Below are 21,845 nucleotides of genomic sequence, written 5' to 3'. Positions count from 1 at the left end.
TGCTTGAAAGAGGATCAATAGGGTAATTTAGAAAAAACTGATAAATATGATAAATGAGTCTTACATTTAAGATCAAAATCAACTTAATAATTAGATCCTATATTAAAGATTAGAGGAGTATAATATCTATACTTCAGGATGATTTTCAAGGAAAAGCTCAAAGTATAGATAGAAAATGGGTATGATATCGACACACAAACACACACCCACGCACACACATATATACATAAGATTTAGTTTGTAGCAATTGCGGACTTTCAAAATATTTGAATTAATAAAAAGAGTTTTAAAGGCATTTTGAAAAGCAAAGTCATCTAGTTTATCTAAAGTACTTCCAACCATAAAGATCGATCTTAAACTAAACTTGAATTCTCATTAGTGCAGGTAGCAAAAATCTACATCGGTTATGAAAGGTTTTTTTTTTTTTTAATGCCGCTTATGAAGTTAAAGATTAGACGTATATTATGAATCATATATAGTAAATATAGACATATTTACGTTGGGAAAAGATTGTGATGTAGGTATTCAATTCATTTATCTACTTTACTAATTTAGTAATTTGTTGATGATGATCCTGAATCACATGTGCCTTAAAGATTCACTTATTAATCAGAGATTTCCAATAGATTCTATAGTTGGAAAAAGAAAATGATATGCCTAACATTTACCATCCAATGAAGCTAAAGAAGATAGAGAAATAAAGAGAGACCTATCAAATTTATAACTCACCTGAAAAATGTCTTGAGCTAAAGAACAGGGAAGGGCCTTCAAAACGAAGAGCGAAATGGTGTGAGAAGAAACTGTGAATGAAGAAAAAGAAGGAGAGCTTAAAATTGAAACTCACAAGTTTATAACTCCAAAAGTCCTGGCTACTATTAGGAATTCTATATATGTAATGAAAACTAATGATGACGGTGAAGAAACATAGACAAATTAAATTAAAGGTGATTTGGTATCATATAACATTGTTTATATTAGGTATCATTTTTCAGATAAAAAAAAATATTAGGTATATCATTTTATTAGAGGCCTGTTTGACGCACTACTAGATACTAAATATTAACATATCTCTGAAAGAGATTCAAACATTTATTCACTATGTTGTAAGAAGCTAGTTAGTTTTTTCATTAGATCCAATTCTTATTCTTATTCTTTTTTTCTTTTCAGTGTCTTTCCAACTAGATCTAATTCCTGTTAGTTAAACTTGATTTTGTTGTTTCCTCATCTAATCTGACCATGTATTAACAAAATAGTTTTAGCCCAAAAATTACAAATGGTGCAACGGAAAGGGAGGATGGAGCTTGGAGGGGTGATCCTATGCATCACAATAACCAAAGGACACCTACATATTATGCGCTTTTTTGAAAAAAAAAATAACAGAAAAATACTTGTTGAATTTTAAAATGATAAATAGGTGATTTTGAAACATTTTGATTTTTGAATTGTAAAAATCACTATAAGTGTAGTCAAAATCATTGCAATAATAGTCAATATGACTTATTTATCTTTTTAAAATTTAACAGGTATTTTTATGTCATTTTTTCTTTTTTAAAATCAACTTTTTTTCACGATCATATATCATGTTATCAAAATGGCATTGAAATAAATAAGAATTTTATCTTAGTAATTTGAAACTTAATTGTCATTTGATATTGCATTCCGCTTTCGTCTTAAGTATAAAAAATTGTGAGAACATTATTTTGATCCAAATTATTAATTAAAAACGAGGATGTAAAGATTACCCAAGGTGTGATATCTTCTTGAGTGGATTAGCTGGGTTCAATAACTGTAATGGTTGAGAATAGAAATCAAAACTAAGTCAGTCTTCCAGTTGTACTATAATTTGGTAGGTACTCAATTTTAAACTTGCTTAAGCATAGTGAAAAGTCTTAAAATATTTCTGAGAATTAGACGTAGATCAATTGATAATTTGGGTTGCAGTAATATAAATATTCATGTATTTATCTCCTTCATCTTTTTCAAATGCCTTTTTGAAGCTCATTTTTTTATTCCTCTGTTTTGTCATTATTTTTCTATTTTATTTCTTCTGGGGTTCAGGAAAAAATTTTGAAATTTTTTTAGAATATACTAACTTCACACTGTTTTGTGATGTCAACCTTAACCAACATTAAGATATATTAATTAATAATAAATAATGTGTAATTCAGAAAGTTGTTTTGCAATTATTGGCATTTTTCAAGAGTATGTATAAAATAACATTTTGTTTAAAAGTTTAGGAGTATAAATATATTCAGAAACATAATTAAAATGATTGAAATAGCTAGTATATTTTAATTAAAATCTAAATATAGTATTGAAAAAGTGACTAAGAGTTCTATTCATAGTTTTTTTTTTTTGTCGTATAAAGTAAACATAATTGGGAATAGTATAAAAACAATGAAAGTGTGCATATCTTTTATTTAAAAACAAAAATAATTATGGCCTTGTTTGTTTTCTTTCAAAAACCCTTTTTTGTTTATTCAAAAACCTTTTTTGGCTCGCTAAAAAAAACCTTTTTTGGCTCGCTAAAAAAAACCTTTTTTGGTAATTTTTTTAATTAAGTGTTTTAACAAAACAAAAATCCATTTTTAAAAAATTAAAAAACCAAAATAATTTTTTGTTGTTTTTTTATTTTGGTTTGCATTTCTTATTTTTGTTTGGAAAAATTGGAGAACACTTTCTTCTGATCTCCATTCAGTTAGCTTTTTCTTAATTTGAGAATTTAAATTTCTATGGAAACTTCTCCTCTGATCTGACTATGTTTATTTTTAAATATAATTTTTATAATAATTATCCAAACATATTTTTTATTTGTTTTCAAAACTTATTTTAAAAAACAATTTTATAAAATTGTTTTTGGGAGGAAAAACAAAAATAGAAACAAACAAGCCATATATTTATTCATCTATCCCCTTTATTATTTGTATAATGAAAATGGGAGTCCAAATTGAATTTGTAAGTGGCCGAAAAAAATAAATCAATTATATGAATAGTCAACTACGTACACCCACATGCATGAGTGCACTGTTGAAAGTTGCTGAAGCTTCAAAGCAAAAGACAAAACCAAAACCATATATGAATTTAATATTATTTAGTATTTATTTAATTTAATTTATGTCACAAGCATATGATTGATATTTAGAAAGTGTTTAGTTTTTGGAAAGTGCTTTTTAAAAGAACTTTTACGCAAATTGATATAAAACTCTTTTCACATATTTACTGTAGATATTGTAAAACTATTTTTAAAATTATAATTTGATTTTTATCTAAACACTTCTCAATCTTTTATAAGTTGGTTTCTAACCAATAAAGACTCTCTTAATCTTTCATAAGTTGGTTCCTAACCAAACCGTTTTACCTACCATTTCTCTCAATCCACGTGGATAAGACAACCGTGTGCCACGTGGAAGGCTCCCGTTAAAGGCCCCACATCATTTTCCAGTTTTTTTAACCGTTCATCTAACTTTTTTTTAACCTTGACAAAAGAAAACTATTAAATGACCACCTCTTATCTCAGCCCTCGTCTGTATATCTTCAGAGTTCTCGCCCAAATTCCCCGCCAAAGGAGACCTATTCAATTAACGCATCAATACCCTCACGGTTTCTACTTTCATTTGAACCCTAAAAGTTTTTATATAAAGACATAAAAATGAGTCTTTTCCCATTCATTATATCTTTGCGTAAATATGATGAAGGAAAAGAGGAAAAGAGATGATAGAGGAAGGAACATATAATAACTAATATATAAAGAAGCTATATATGTAATACTACCTCCGGTCTTTAATATAAAGGTTGGATAACTAATTTACAAATATTAAATAAATTAGATAAGTTAGTTATTTGTAATAAATAGATATTATATTCTTTAAAATACCTCTATTAATCTTGCAACTATCCATGTATATTAACATGTATAATCACTATAAAGATTATTTGAGGCAAAATAAATAAATATTGGAAACAAAATATATTGAAGTTTTATAGTTATAACTAAATTAAATATCAAATTAGTTCTTATATAAAAAACATAAGATAACTTTTGTATATATATATAAATACTACCTCCGGTCCTAATTATAAAACTTTATTTATAGTCTATAAACAAGATCTTATAAATAAGACTAGAGGTAGTATATTATAAAATGGTGAGATGCTTTTAGAAGAGAGAATCTGCTATAAAGGAAAACAATCATCGATATTATAAAAGAAGGGTTGTGGTTACTTTGTCTCACAAGCAGCCATTAAAGAGCAATATGCCCCAAGAAAAGACCCACCCTGCGGAGTCGAACCCTATGAAAAAGCTTTCATATTACTATACGGAACTTTATTTATTTCACTATATATAGCTACACACCATATCAGTTTTCAATTTAAAAAGAGGTAACAATCACCTTGATCACAAATAAAATTAGCTTTCAAAGTTACTCTCTCATATTTTAAATATAAGATCTAACCAGTAGAAGAATTTGTTTTGGTCTTAAACTTAATATCTCAATTCACTTTGTCTTTCAAGTTTATAATCTTTTTCTTAAAATATTTTTATTCATTGTACATATTAAATGATTCTTCCACCTACAAGTAGTTTTCAGCGTAACTGATTAAGGGTGTGTTTGGCAAACATCCCAAACCATGGTTTGGGAAAAATGTTAGCCAACCCTTAAAAAAATCAAAACCATGGTTTGGGTTCAAAACCATGGTTTTGGAAAAAGCAGAAATTTTTTACTTTTGGAGAAAAAAGGGAGAGTGTGAGAGCCTATAGGATATATATCTTGTTATTTTTTTATAAACATATTTTTTATAAACATATTTAATCTTATATCTTATAAATATATATACATATTAATTATTTATTAATTATATTATCTTATATATTATTAATATATGTTAATAAAAATATATTATTAACAATTTTATTCCTTCAAATTAAAATATATCATAAAATATATTTTTTCTATAATTATCATATTAATTTATGCCAATTTGTATATATAAAAAGTACTTCTAATAACAACTATCCAAACACTCACACTTCTCAAAATCACTTTTTCACAAAATCTATTCTTCCCAAAATCTATTTTTTTAAGAATCTATTCTCCAGAAGCTATTCTCCAAACCATGGTTTGGTTTCATCCAAACACACCCTAAAAGAGATATTGAAAGAAAATCAATGCATAATTTTACAAATAATATAAACTGGTATTGTTTAATTTAATTAGACTCCAGCATTATGGTACTAATTAAATTCAATGGGTGTACCTATTTTCGTATGATTTTTTTTCCCATTCATAAAGTTTGAATTCAAAGTTTTGCTTAATGAGGAATATCAAATTCCTCCCATTTGATACAATTGAAGTTAGAATTTCAGAATTTAATTTATTCGACATTTTGAATAGAATTTTATTGGCATTTACCTTTATATTTAATTAATTAAACTTACCGCATCTAACTTTCAACAGCAGATTTTTTTTTAACAAAAAAAAGGGGAATATTCTTAACTTGTTCCTTGCATTGTGCCATCATGAATTTGTCATTTAATTTAAACCTTTGGTCATCTTTATAGTTTGTCTTGACCCTAAAATAAAAGCTTATTAGCGTTCTCTTTTTCTATATTCTATTTGTTATTATGCATAAGGAGCTTACGGAAGTGATAAAAGTCGATCTTAAACGCGTTAGATATAGATTATAATCTTTGACAATTTGCACAAATGGACCCATTCCTTATTCAATGATATATGCCTTGTAATGTATGAAACCATTTTACTTTAGTTTAATTAGAATAATATATTTTTGAAGTGTACAAACTAATCATTTCAAAACGTTCAATCAAGGGGCCGAAATTCAAACATTGCTCTTGCACAACATCCAAGTACCATTCTAGATTTTCCATATTTTTGGGGAAAAAATTGTAGATACAAGGAATTGAGAACTCGACAAATCATTAAACCTATAGAAGCAATAGTCCAATGACTAGTGATTTTACTGTGGTTGAAACGTGGTTGACCCAATCATAAGTTTGATAATACAATGTAATTAAAATATACAAAAATATTTATCTATAACCTTGAAAAGAGTAATATTTAAATACAAAAGGTATTAATTTACACATGAATTAAAAATTAATATATAAACCACAAATAATTCAACAAAATAGAGTTACTAAAGCACAAATCCCCCCAAACGATGTTATTTTTTCAGACTCAACAATCAAAGAAAGATATATAAAATCGAACCTGATCAGTTCATTCAAAATTTTAGAACTAAACTGATTAGGAGACTAATTCACCAATTCGCTAGTTTGACTGGCTCACTCGGGTTGAGTTTTAATACTACGAGCAGATCATATTATCACAACAAGCATGGCCGTGGCTTGATCATTACAAGGGGGAAAAAAATTCTAATGGAACATTTTTGCTATAAAAATGCTGGATTTTGTAAGGAATATGTTCTCTCTCTTTTTTTTTTTAAATAAATTTGTTATGTGGTAAAGATGGATGACCCCTCCCCCCAACCCTTTATATTTCTTCACATTTTTCGCGAAATCTTATCGTGAGAACGTTAGAAAAGTTCATAACGATGCTTATCATCTCTTTTCTATAATGTGCTAATTTCCTCCTATATTTAAGTATCGCTCCATAATGGTTTGTACATCAAATGAAATAATTTTTTTGGGGGCCATGCTTCAAATTAAAGATTTTAAATACTTTGTAAATAGAGTCTGGGGAGATTGGCATTATATCCATGGCTTTTTCTTTATGATGATCTAGAGATAATATCCAGGGCCCAATTGGATGATTGATGTTTTTGTTTGTTTCAATGTGGTTTAATGCTTATATGTACACTTCTACATTGATATGTATCTTTTTAACTTTTGAATATGCTTGACAACTTAATTATATTGTTCACTACATTATTACGTGTGGAATTTTTTTTCTTTTGTAATTTACAATGTTTATGATTAATTGATGATTTCGTATATTTTGTTTGGTAGAGGTAGAGAGGAAGAAAATTGTCTGGCCAAGAAAAGAAAAAGAGAGGGCAAACGTCTGGGAATCTATAACTACAAATTAATTTTATATTAAAAGAGCTTAGTAATATGATCAAATTTTAAATAATTCATTTAGATTTCTTTAATTAATTAAGTTGTTCAATAGAAATATAAAATATAAATAATTTTATAGTTCGGCTTCATATAATATACTCCTCCGATCTTTAATATAAGATCCATTTAACTAACTTGATTAAATTAAGGAAGTTAAGTAAGTTAGTTAATTATAAGAAATGTGACACGTTTTTCTAAAATATCATAATCATCTTTCTTAATACCCCCTCTTTCTCTTCTACTTGATTATGGTTGATGAAGTATCCATAGGAGTAATTTAAATAAAACTGATAAATATAAGAAATGAGTCTTATATTTAGGACCAAAACCAACTCAATAATTGGGTCCTATATAAGGACCGGAGGGGTAATTATTTTTCAAACTTATTTTCCATTGATATGCGTTTAATCGTTGATATATAAACAACAAGCCTATGTGTGTCATATGAAATTAATTAATTTTTTTCCTCCAAAAACAAATTTGTCCAAAGTTCAAATTTTGAAAGCATAATTAGTGAGGCAGATATTCAATCAATATGTGATTATTTAATTAATAATTTAATCCTATAAGTATGATCTGTAAAATCATGCTTCAAATATAAGAGGGAGATTGATTAATTAATTAATTAATTACTGATCATGATCTCAACATTTCTAAAACAAAATTATGAATGTAAAGAAGATTAATGAAAGAGAAGGCCCAAGTTCCCAAAGAGATTGATATTGATGTTAGATTGGATTAGATAGAGGTGGGTCATTTTTAATTTTTTTTAATACAAATTTTTAATTTTTATTTTAATTATAAGTTAATTAATAGCTCGTCATTATGTCTATGAGAAAAAGCAAAAAAACGAAAAGGAAAAAAATCTGTCATTATATTAAGGCGCTCTGCTACCTAATCAATTACGGCGCGTCATGGGGCCCCACCTTTTGCCCTACCTAAATCAGTGAAACTTAAACATAATTAGAGAAAATTAATACTACGTACAAAGGAACCACAGAGAGAAAACGTGGGGCTTTTGCTTTTTCTATTCAACCATCCACTCCAAGCTCTATTCTTAACAAAAAGAAAAATCATAATCATTCATTATAATGTGAATATTCAACCAGCCTATGTCACTTAAGTTGTCTAATATTCTTTTTATCTTTTCATTGTTCACAATTATACTCTCTTTAGAGGCAATCTTATATGAGGTATGTTCAAATATTAAGTGTGAATACCTCTCTCTCATCGAGGATTTATTTGAACAATTTTTTTTTATTAAGCACATGGATCCTCATATTAGAAACAATTCTGTTTGAGGTATTTCAGATACTAAATATGGACACCTTTTCTAATGAGGATTCAAATTTAGTTCGTCACATTATGAGAAATTAGCACTTTCTACTAAATTTAACCTTTTTTGGTCATTTGTAATTTTGATTCACTATATTATAAGAAATTAGTCCATTTTGCTAGATCCAACGCCCATTGGCCTAACATTCTTTTTTTTTTTTTGGGGTAAAAAGAAAAATGATATTAAGATGAAAAGGACTACAATGTCCTAAGCGATAAAGACCTAAAGTTTCATGAGAAAATTTTAAAAATAGAGGAAGAGAAACTATTTTAGAATTATAACACCTGACACAAGATAAAAAGAAAAAAATATCCATCCAAACTGGATTAGAGGGAGGAGGCTCAGGTGGAATCCTGATAAAGCATTTTACATGCAACTCACAGTTAATGATTGCAGCTCCTGATTTACAAATACTCTATAACTTTTAATCCAAAGAAGAGAGGCTCAAGCATAGCCAGAGAAAAATCTGACCATTACAATTTCTGCTTCTCCATAAAAATTCTTGCGATTATGATCCATTAAAACAAATGATTCCATGACAATGAGTGACCCTCTGTTTCTTGAATTTATAAATTAAGAATGATATCCGATCCTTCTTTACTTGGGAAGTTATAGTTCAACACAGGTTGCATAGGAGACTGATAATTATTAATAACAGAATGAGGAGAAAACGCTAAGTGAGAGTGTGTTTGTGTGTGTGTGTGTGTGAGAGAGAGAGTATATGCCTCGTATATCTTTGATAGTCCGAATCAAAGATACCTTCTTCCCCCGGTTCCCCTGGCGAGGATCATATTTCGCTTTTGTCAAATAGCATTTAAAGCACAAATGATTTTGCAAGCATCATTAACATATTTATCCTTGACCAGAATAGTGTTAGGATAACACATTTTGCTTAGTTGCGACTCGTAATTAATGCAATTACATTTATTATTATGATCACAAAACATCAAATATGTGATATTGAAGTTATAACATCGTGTGTGCGTGTTCATCCAAACTCCCTCCACTTCATAATAATATAAGTCACTTTTACAAGAAAAATTTATACACAATATAAATTACTTAGAAAGTAATCGATGCCAATATGTTAATTTTGTCCATGCAATACGTGTACACTCCTTGTATTTTTCTCTTTCCTTCATAATCTCATTTAATACGAGTGAAGTTGAAAAGAAAATTCAATTTGAGATAGATATAAACTCATTTCTTAGTTCTAACGAGTTAAAATAACTTATATTGCAAGCAGAAAGAAATATATAGATATTTGCTTATAAATCTAAAATAGTACGAATGCTGAAATTGCAAGAGTGAATTACCTTTGAACTTCTGACCTTTGATCATTTAAAGAAGCTCATAAATAATTAAAACTTACTCTTGGTTAGGCTTTGTTTTCATTAATGTCCAAATACATATCCCCATATCTTATTTATTTTCCCTTTAACAAGTTAAAAAAAAAGTAATAGATGTTGATGGGAATTATATTCCTCTCCCGAATGGATCAAGTAATCATTTCTTTAATTTTATTCAATCACCTTCTAATAACAAAACTAAAACAGAAAACATTATTGGGAAAAAAGTAGGAAAAGATAAATTAAAGATACAGCAAAAGGGAGTAAGATAGAAACAATATCTTGCTAATAAAGATAACACTTCAAATTAAGCGCGTTTTAGCTAAGAAGAATTAATAAGATCTTAAACAAATTGATTCTAAAGACATTTTTATGGAACAACAAAGCGAGTTTGGATCGAAATGTTTACTGAAGGCCATAGCAAATTTAACAACTCAAATAGTGCTTATAAATATACTTAAGGCCCTTTATTAGTGTCAAAAGTCAAACCCATATCTTTTTGGTGGTACTCCGTCTTATTCTCATCACATAAACTTACTACTAATTAATGACGAAAAAATTTTGTCACTAAAAATTTATTGACCAGAGTTAATAATGGATTAGTGATAAATTTAGTAACGAAATAAAATTTTGTAATTAATCCGTTGCTAATTTAATAAAAAAATTTCGTTTGTAAATTTAGTAACAAAATAATTCTCTATCACTAATTTCATTGTAATATGTTGTTTTTTTTAAGTAGTGATATCCTTACATAGATTAAGCAATTCAATTAAAAGTAATTAATGCTTTTAAATTTTTAAAGTTTAGTTTGGAGATTGTTTGATTAGTTGGGAAATATATAAATATATAAAAGAAGACATTTAAAAAAAATTAACACTTCAAGAAACTAAATACTTTTATTAAGAAACTATATCCTATATAAGGATAGGAGATCACCTCTATAAACATTCTAATTATGAATATGTAGATATACCACAACAAGTTGGAGACAAATTCATATAATATATATAATCGTCATATAAATCATAAATAAAGTAATATGATTGGGGAGACAACTTTATTTGGTGAACTGCCTTTACAAACTGTGTTTAATTTTTGGCTAAGTACGTGTTATATATTATTGTCTTGTTGTTTGTGCTTTGTCTTTTGAGGTTCAATATATATATCTATGCATTCACCGCAAGCACAATTATTATTTTTGGTTGTTTACCCTTTTTTTCCAAAAATTTTTCTCTTTCTAAAAGGACGAGATAAAATTAAGTGTTTTGTTAGACGCTCCTTCTCATAATACCCCCTTTTGCTAAATGAAGTTGGATTTATCCAAAAAAAAAAAAGAAGAGAGGAAAAAAAAAGAGAGATCGACAAGATGGTCCAAATTAAAAGAAGACTAGAAAAAACAGCGTGTTTTAAACCCTATTACGTGTAAAGTTTGAATTTATGACAAATGACAAGTCAAAAAAAACTAAGAGTACAAATGAACTTTATTTTATGATGATAATTGCTTCACAAAAAAAGTACATAGTAAAGATCTATACACTTTTTACATCCTTCAACTAATTTCGGAAATTATGCTAAAACATTACACACCCCCCCCCTATTGCGTGTGTGTGTAAAAAGAAGCCTTTGTTTTGGGCTTTTCAATTCTTTCTCTTCTTTGTTCATCAAAATAATTATTCTAATGCTATAGTCTTTCAGTCCATTTTCATCATCCATAATGCAGATGCGAATTCACGTTTAACGTAAACCTTAATAAATTGGAAACTATAAATATGGCACTAGAAAGTTTCATAATAAAATAGGTAACATACACATCCAGCTCAGCCATTTTTTAAACCAACTATTATTTGTGAATTAATGAAGATAGGATTGAAATATATATAAATATATATAACAGTGAGGGGCTTAAAGAAATTAAAAAAATAACATTAATGAAAAACTAAATTTAGAGTTCACTTACATGTCTATGAAGAGCTAGCCTTTATTTGATCATATATATTAAAAAATATGTTTCCTAATAAAACCCTCGATTTTTAATTTTAAAGAAATGAAAAAAATGAAAACTATAAGAGGGAGGCAAAAAGGTCCCACGTGTTGAATTACAGAATTTGGAGCTCATGCTAAGTGTATATATATAGCTTGTCTTTTTTAAAGCTTTATTATGGGATTCCTATATCCTTTTGAGATTAGAGCCACCTTTTTAATTGGGACTCTGAAAATTTTCACACTTCACTTTCTCTCCCTCTTTCCTTTTCCACAAAACACAGCACGCTCTCTCTTCTTAAAGTAAAAAGGTTTAATTTTTTGTTTTTGGGGAATCCTATGCCTTGTATTCCTATTCTTTCCTTCTTTTTTCTGTGCCCCTTTTGATATTTCTTACATGCATTCGAATGCCATAATCACCATAGCTTCTTGTATTCACTAATTAGCTTGTAATTAAACTTCAAATTATGTTTTTGTTACAATGTGAAAACTTCCAGATGTTGACAATTCCTATGTGAAAACTTTCCGAATTAACATTGAACCTTAATACTACTTTCAATTCTTAATAGAAGAGTTAGTTAACTAATTTAAATAGATTAAGAAAACTATTTTAGTTATTTGTAATATATAGGCATTGTGATTTTTAAAATATTTTTATTAATCAAGTGTATTGCCTAAAACTATTATTATTACAAGGACTATCTTAAAAAAATAGATAAATATAAGAAATAAAATAAATTGAAATCTTATATTTAAGACTAAAATAAAAGTTAAAAGAGCTTTTATATTAAGAATCAGAGGTAGTTTTAGAATTCATATCAATAGTTTGGTCTCTATGCATGTTTAATTGTATGATCGTCTTTACAAGATAAAAATAAAAATATATCTGTGCTTTACAAATAAGTTTGAAGTGGGTTGCACTATTTATTACCCATAAATACTGGCTAATACTGTTTGCCTAAGTATTGTAAAATTATCATTTATTGAATCATTTTAAATTATATCATATTCTTTCTTCACTTTAATTAGTGTGATATGGAACTGTGTTTTCAACACACACACGTGTAAAAGATGTATAATGTCCTCCTTAATTGTACAAATATCTGCTCAAAACAGACTAAGTGCAACTGAGGCATTATTGATCAAAATAGACTACATGACTTGTCTTAGATCGAGTTCATGAAAAATATTAATTGATCGTGGGTTATATTTTAACCAATTAGTGTTAAGCAAAACTATTTTAAAACATTTAAACTACAGTAAACAATTCAGATATATATATTTATATATAAACTACAAAAGATAATTAAAATAAAAATTTCTGTAATAATATCCTCTGAAAACAGTCAAGGTCATGCATGTCTTGAGATCGAAGCTAAATAGTAAATAATAAATGTAAACCCAACAATTTCTATTGATTAAGCATACTAATTATCACGCTTTCTGATGAGAAGTTAATTAAAACGCCATAGCTTGCTTTTCTGCAGAAAAACTGCATTGCAATAATGATACAACTGGTTTTCTACCACTCATTGTGATGGGTGGTGGTCAAATAATTTTCTGATATACCAATCACACCCATAAATTCCTCATCAAACTAAAATGACCATTCTTATTTCACTCATTCCATCTACTTTATGTTTTTCTATATATTCAAACAAACTTATTTGTTCAACAATATCTTTCCAAATTCCAATAACGCTCCAGCGATGATGGCGACGCCTACCTATTTGAATTCAAAAATGAGGATTATTAAGACTTGTTAAATTATGAATCTCATTGGATTTCCCAAAGGCACTCTCATAATAAACATATGGAATCCAATAAGCTAAGAAAGCAAAGCACAATCCCTTTCAAGAAACTTACACAATTTATAATGTAGTAAGCATCCAATGTGTCTGATGAGTACATATAAATTGAAACCTCACGTTCAGATTATATACATATACATATATACATATATTGCAAGACTCAACTTTTTTAACTATCCATATACAGGTTCATGAGTTCTGGTCATTAACTAATTTTATCCTATAGAGTGATCAAGATCCTGATCTAAATGGCCACTAAGTAGGCACTATAAATAGAGGAATCTTAAGTAAATTGTATTACTTTATTCTCAAGGAGAAGTCTATTTTCTCATCTACTATCTCTCATCTACTTAGACTACAATGTTCCATTTCGGTCATAGATTTGGACATAAACTTGAAAAGAAGAGAAGGAGTTAAGAAGGACCCTCTGTGTGTGTGTGTAAAGAACCTGCCAAGTGGCAAATAGGAAGTGAGGTTTTCTGAGAATGGAACATTGCTGCTATAATCTAAACTAATGAATAATCTATGTCTTTCTTTACCAGCTTTCAATAAAGACGCTGCTCATATATATATATATAACAGCTCACGGAGTGGCATTGAAGACCAAGTCAGGTATAAAATAGGTATATAAAATTGTGTAACACGATTTTTGAAGTATGATTCATTATCCATGGCATGGTCTAGTTTATTAGTTTTTGTTAAACCTAGAAGATGGAACCGGCCTAATAACTAAAAGTTCTGCTAATAAAGCAGGAAAAAATATGAAACAGAATCAGATCAGAGACTGATGGAAGAAGATGGTCAAAAGTTCCAATGAAGCAGCAAACCCCAGTTTCAGTTCTCTTTTGGTGACTTGAGGTTGGTCCATTTCATTTATTCCTTTTCTTTTGTACTGCCCAACAAGTGTGTGTACCAGAGGAAGAAGAAAGCCAAAGTGTGGGACTTGTTAGGGTTTAATTTTTTAATGCACAAATTTTGAAGGAGATTTTATTCACATATACTTACCACAGTAGCCTCTTGGCTATTAAATATTCTCTCTAAGCACTCACTAAGTATTCATCATTGCTTTGGAGATAAGGGACCTAGAAGCAACAAGTATGGAATTTCAACCATCCTATTTGCTTTCTTTAGGTGGGAATTTTTTATTATGAAACAATAATTTGGAACCTAACTGATCTAACCATCATGTTTTTGAGTTTCAAATGTGTGAGAGCTCGCTAAGAGATATGAAAAAATAAAAAAGGAAAGATATAGTTATTAATTGACAAAGTGAAAAAAATAGGGAAAATATGGTACAATTAATTTTACACAAGTTTAATTTTGATCTCTTAATTTTACAAAACGTTTTTTCAATCCTCTAAAACCTAATACCATAAAGTTTCATTAACAAAAATGTCGTTGTTATAATTTTAAATATTAACTAAATATTTCTAAATGATGACATATTAAGTTTAATTTTAAAATTAATAATGATTAGCATTTGAGACTAACAATATTAAAGTTAGATGATTGAAAAGATACTTTATAAACTTAAAGAACCGAACCAAAATCTTATATAATAATATCCTCGGTTCTTAATATAAGAACTAAATAATTAATTTGTGAATATTAAAAAATTAATTAAATTATTTATTTGTAATAAATGAGTGTTGTCTTATTAAAATAAGAATAAAAATCCTTTAATATATGCAATTACCATAAAGATTACTTTGGAAAAAAAATAAATAAATCTGAAAAATAAGGTGACTTGGGCTTTATATTTATGACCAAATTAAACTTCCATTTAGATTTTACATTTTGGATCAGCTGAGATAGTACCACTATTTGAGGATTATAGATGGACTTTTACCTAATTAATTTGATTTTTTACTTGCAACTAAGAAAATGAGGACTTTAATAATTAGAAATTAATAGTGATTTTGTTTGGATTCTTGAGAGTTATGAGTAACAATCTAAATATAATCCAACAACAACGGTACAAATTGTTTAATTTTGAAATTTTCTGATGCAAGCAGAGCTTTAAGCATAGAACATCAGACACAAATTTGAAACCCAATGTTACTAGTAGAGGGAAAAGGATATAAATTTGACTTGATAACTACTCATTTTAAATGACCATTTCTCCCAAAAATTTATAGCTAATTATAAGACTATTTCCTTCCTCTACACACACACACACATGGCTAGAGGATTCCAGAACCCCACCTAATTTATTGAGTACAATTATATGCATGCCTCTTTTAGCTACACTACATGAAGTTTCAAACAAAGAGAAAAAAATGCAGAAGCAAGAGAGGCAAGAAAATATGATTATTGCTTTCTTTTACAGGACCCTTTTGGTAAAAAATTTGTCAGAACTCAGCCCAGTACGGAGGTCTTACCACTCAATGTACAGTGAATAGACTTGAATTCTGTTGATTGAATTCTGTTGATTGGAATGTGGTTTTCTGATAATCTTTTTCAGTGTTTTATTCTTCCTTATGACCATGTCTGCCCAAGCAAAATGATTCCCTTCTAAATGGGGCCCTATAGCCAAAATAATTTCTGATGAAATGTTATTAGAAAAACATAAAGCATACTTGCTCCTAAAAGTTGCTATCCTTCCTATACTTATTATGAGAATTTTCTACGTGTTTCGTAATACTTTTCTGATTCTAAATATACAACTCTTTTTATAGTATAATTTACATTACAAAATGGGTCTTATATTTAGAATCGAAGGAATAGAACATGTTTAGTTTGGAGTATTAATTTTTTTTTACCGAGTTTCACTAATTAATTATATAACTTCTTAATAAACTAACCAAACTTCTCTGGCTAATAATATTTGTTAAGGATAATTTTGACATTCTTTTACAAGAAATAATTGATTTTACTTAACTTTCTTAGCTAATGCAAGATAGTTAATTGGAGCTTATAAAAAGAATTAGATAGAATAATTAGTTTAGTTAATACGTATAAATTAGAACATGATTATAATTTGATGCAAACATATATAAGAATTTGTAAGTACGATTATACTACCTTCGGTCCTATTTATAAATCTCGTTTATAGAGATCTTATAATTAGGACCGGATAAGATCTCGTTTATAGACTAAAAACAAGATCTTATAATTAGGATCGGGAATAGTATTATACGTACTCTTTGATTATGAGAGTTGTCATGAATCTAATAGACCCTCATACTTTACTTGCTTTTTTTTTTCCTGTTTATTTGTTTTAAAAGAATGGAGTAATGATTTTTATTATGAAAAGAAGATATCTTAGCCAGATTATATACGGATAAGCTAAAGGTCCGTTTTGTGTGAGGAAAATAGAAGCGAAAAGAGAAAAAATTTTAATGAGCCCGTTTTTAAAAATTAAAAAGAAAGAGTTAAAAGTTTTTAATTAACTTTCATTACTATTTTATCTTACATTTTTTTATTAAATTTATATTTTTAAATTGAACTCATTAAAATTTCTTTTTCTTTTTTTCCCGTCCTTTCCCTCATCCATAAATGTAACTAGGATTGAGCATTTATTTATGTCAAAGGAAGGATAAACAAGAACCAGGCATGGCCATACTGAAAGGATGAAGTCATTTGAAATTAAATATCTTGAGAATTATTCCAAGAAATAATCGGGAGAAGTATGTAGCACCGACACTCATCAAAGCGTGTTTTTAAAATTTCAAATAATGTCAGAAGACACAAACTTGATTCATGTGATAATGCTTGAAATTTACGAAAGAAGGAAAAGGACAAAACATTGCAAAACAATAAACAGAACGACGCATGGAAGAGAACCATGTTTTGTAGGATTTTCTTTTATTATTTGGAGTTTTTATTGAGGAGGGATTTCAAGCCCAAACAACGCCCAACCCAAGCCCGATTTGTAAACTTGGGCTCATTAGAATTCAACTCTGTTTTTAATCATGAATTATGATTATTATCTTGTTGCTATGTATAGGCATTTTTTTTATTAAAAATAATTCTATTCGAAATACTGTCAGACATTAAGTATAGATACATTTCTTAACAAAATTTAAATATTGATTTGCTATGTTATAAGAGACTATTCCCTGACGCGAGACTTTGATATGAATCCAGATCTAGCCCACATTCTCATTATTCACAATATCATTTTCCCCTTTTGATTGCATTTTCTTTTAATTTTTTTTAAATAATTACATAATATTAGATATTATTAAATCACATTCAAATAATATGGTTAGAGCTAGTTGGAGTGAATTCAAACTCTCAACTTTACTCTTTTTTTTTTTTGGCCGAACTCAACTTGTTTAGAATTAAGTTCTCAGCTCACTCAACCATTATAGATTTCCTGTGAATGCATCTTTTTTACCCACAGTCTAGTCATTTTGCAAGTCCTTGTGCTTTTTCCCAACCCATCGGCGTGTCTTTTCTCTTAATTAAATATATTAATTTTACTACGGTAGTACCGTTAATTCTATAGTTTTGCTCTGTTAGAGCTATTAGCCATTGTACAAAATCTAATGATGCTAACAGAACAAAATTGAAATATTTAATTGAAAGAAAAAAAGGAGCTAAATTAAAAATAAAGAGAAAGTATTAATAATTGCAAATTGCAATATAGTTTTTCTTACATTTTAAGTAGACTAAATTTTATATATAAAACCTCTATAAACTTTATATGACATGTAAATAACTCCCATAACCTTTGAAACTTTATTATCATACAACAACTTATTGCTTGTTATTTGTTTAAAAGTGCTTAAAGCTTGAGTGTCTCTCGACATATAACTCACTTTGAGGAATTCTTATGCGCTCAAAAAAAAAAAAGGATATAAAATTAATAATTTAGGTTACTTGCATAAACTTGTAAGTTTAGGAGATTTATAATCAAATTTTAAAGATTAAGGAAATTATTTATACAAGGTTCTAAACTTATAGAAGTTTCGTATGGTCGTCTTTTCACATGTAGAGAATGTAATTTGACGCCTCATCACTACCCCAAAAAATTTACTATTTGTGGTGTTTTCCAAAAAGGACATGGGCAAAAGAACAAGTAAACAATTACTACTTCTTATTTTTAATATAAAATATAATTAGTAATTCAATGTTATATTAAGAACCAGTGGTAATCTTAGATATAAATCCCATCCCCTATCATACTCTGTATTCTTGTGTGATCTTCTCTCTAACTCCATGATTGTAATATAAAATGATTTATTTTCAACAAAGAATATGAGCACGAAATAAATGCTTCAAATCATTCCAGATTCTCAACTTGCAAGGGATTATTTTAGAATTTGATCAATACACCTCTTTAGTTTACCCCTTAGTTCTTCCAGCGTATGCCCATATTGACAATTTATTTGGGGGAATAAATAGGAATAAGCCAAAACCATGTTTTGGTTGAAGTAATACCCTGTTGACTTCGACTTGTTCCGACATTTTTCCAAACACACTTTAATCAAATATGAAAACATATCAAAGGTTAAAGTGCAAATTTGCTTCAAAAACTTCCACTCAAGAGTGTTGCATAATTGAAAGTTTTTTCGATGTAAATTTTTTCTGAAAATTTAAAATCATACTAATATTACCTTGCACCATTAAAAATTAACATTGATCATTAAGACAGTAATGTTGACCGTTAATATTTTTATCGATAAGGGACACTATGATTTTAAATTTTTGGAGCAAATTTAAACCCAAAAATTTTCCAGATACCCAGTATTCCTGTGTAAAAACTTCGGCACGCATTTACCCCTTAACTCAAATATTAATAATAATATACTTGAGAAACTTATGTACCATATAATATGACACGTGCTGCCTGACTGCCTTATAAGGAGTTTTATCATCGATGTGAGAATCTTGATACTCTAGAGTCCGCTGAGAACCATGAGACCCATAAAAATTCAATATTAGAAGGCTAAGCTCCCTTCCTCAGAATAATTGTTCACGTGAACTTCCTTCCATCATTTTAGGCAAAAGAAATCAAAATGGACATAATTATCCAATTGATCAGATATTAAGAATATAATGGATTAATTATACTGGTAAAAAAAAGTTAGTTATTTGTAAAAGATACAATTTTGTTTTTCTAGAATACCTTTTTAGTCATTTATTTACAAATTACATTAGAAGTTACTCTGTTAATGAAAACAACTTTAATATACATAATTAACAAGAATAATTTAGAAAAAATTATAAATTTAAAAAACAAAATGAATTTAGATCGAAAACTCTCAACTAGTTCCTACATTTAAAAGCAAAAAGTAACTTAAATCCGCATATTAACTTGTCAAATCTAAAACATAAATCTAAGAAATTAAACTAAGCCTGAACCAAGCATTTTAGAGTACTTTCAAAACACACCATATATAATAACTAAACAAAAAACACACACACACACACCCACATGTTTTGGCATCACACAGCATAGGCTTGTTAAAGCTAATCTGCTACAGTCTAAATTAGCTTGAAAGATGCGGTATAATTGTGATGGTGCGTTATAACAAAGACTTAGCATTTTAAAATGCAGCATTTGATGCTTTCAAGGTAAAAAAAGGTAGCTGTAACTTTCCAAATTTATGACTTAGATTTGCCAAGTTAATATGTAGGATCCACTGATCCGCATAAAAATTTAGAACATTGAATGTGTCGAACACCTCCTCAGCTTTATCACTAATTCATAGCCGTATATACTACCTATAATTTTTAATATTAGACTCAGTAGACAAATTTAAAAAAACTTAAAAAAGCTAAACATATTACTTAATTATAATATACTAACTCCGGTCTTTAGTATAACAGTTAATTTGATAATGGCAAAAAAAAATAAATAAATAAAAAGAGTAAAATTTCAATTCACTTTGTATCTTATATTTATACACGTAACTAACAAGGTATTTTAACAAATATAATACTTATTTATTATAAATAACTCTCTTAATAAATTCTCTTAATTTATTTAAATTAGTCAAACTATGAGTAGAGTAAGAAGAAGAGGAAGAGGAGGCAGTATTTAGGTTATTTCTTTGAAATACATGCGTATCAACTGAGTCTTTCAGGAGGTAGTATAATGCAATATCACATTGATTTGATCATATTCCTCCAACGTTAAACGGAAGACGTTCTTGTTTGATAGTTAAGAAAACACTTCTGGGAATCACAATCTTTAGATTCCTAAGATATGCGTTCATCAGTTTGGATGGATACATGACGAATAAGATACAAGAAGCAAATTAATTTAAGCCACATTGTAAGTATGAAATGAATATCCAAGAGAACTATGCATAGCTTATAACATTACCAGCCGCAAAAAAAAAAAAAAAAAAAAGCTTATTGTCTATAATAAAATTGGAAATCTTACATTCACAGAATACATACCTTTTGGGAAAATTCTAGAACCCTTTAGGCCCAGATTCCTTCAAAACGACAGGCTTCTCTGCCATGGCGAGGCAATACTTGGCGATTTCTCTGAACTTAGGGACGCTTCTCAGGTCAACCTTAGTCCCATCCTTGAGAGTAATCACTACGTCGCCCCACTCGCCGATGAATCTGGGCACCACCTGAACGTCCTTAATCACCTTGTACGAGAAATCGCTTCGGTCCTGACCCGTAAGACCCGAAATCACTGTGACCCGGAGGTTGGTGAACCGGTATCTGAGGTAGAACGCCCTGGAAACCGCGGCGAGGGTTAAGGGCAACCATAGGAGAGTGAAACCGAGAAGGAGGTTGGCTAGGAGGTCCCCATAGTGGGCGCCGCCGTCAAAGAAGACGGTTTCCCCGGCGGGTTTTTTAGGGGCTGATGGAGCGGCTGCGGCGGACTTGTTGGTCGGAGAGGACACGTGGAGCCTCGTGAATGGCCGGAGGGATTTCGCGATGGGCTTGGAAGAGAAAACAGGGAAGAGAGAATTGGAAGAAGATGGAAGAGATTGGTGCGTTACGGCGGCGGAGGAGGGTGAGAGTAGCGGAGTGGACGCCATGCCTTATCCGTATGAACTAAACAAGCTGGGGTGCGAGGAGTCATGAGAGCAATTGATGTCGGTGGTTGGCCATGATTAAGGCACGTGGCAGATTCTTAGTGACAGCATGTTCCCGTCCGTAGGCAGAAAGGGCTAAACGCCCCCCATAGAATAGAACTAAAAATTGCTTTTTTGACCGGGAACTAAAAATTTCTACCCATACACATATTAGCATATTTGATTATATTTAAAATTTTAATAAATTATATTATTTAAGATAATTGAATATTTTCTTTTAATAAAAGTATATTGTTTATTCTTTTTAATGGAATTTGA

General features: G+C 29.1%; 1 protein-coding gene across 1 annotated transcript; it reads right to left on the bottom strand.

Annotated features, from left to right (window-relative positions):
* Positions 1-20,701: 20,701 nt before the first annotated feature.
* Positions 20,702-21,559, bottom strand: LOC114753084 (uncharacterized). The gene has a single exon (XM_028941750.1). It carries the CDS (start codon positions 21,528-21,530, stop codon positions 20,946-20,948), a length of 585 nt encoding a protein of 194 aa, XP_028797583.1. The 5' UTR covers positions 21,531-21,559; the 3' UTR covers positions 20,702-20,945.
* Between the last annotated feature and the right edge of the window lie 286 nt (positions 21,560-21,845).

Source organism: Neltuma alba, unplaced genomic scaffold, assembly GCF_004799145.2.
Source record: "Neltuma alba isolate B1F8T4 unplaced genomic scaffold, ASM479914v2 tig00007685_pilon, whole genome shotgun sequence".
Taxonomy (NCBI): domain Eukaryota; kingdom Viridiplantae; phylum Streptophyta; class Magnoliopsida; order Fabales; family Fabaceae; genus Neltuma; species Neltuma alba.
The sequence above is the reverse complement of the archived record's forward strand: the minus strand, read 5'-3'. Positions and strand labels throughout refer to the sequence as shown.

What these genes read in the sequence shown, in the direction of transcription:
- LOC114753084 (XM_028941750.1), bottom strand. Translation starts at nt 21,530, where the DNA reads ATGGCGTCCACTCCGCTACTCTCACCCTCCTCCGCCGCCGTAACGCAC.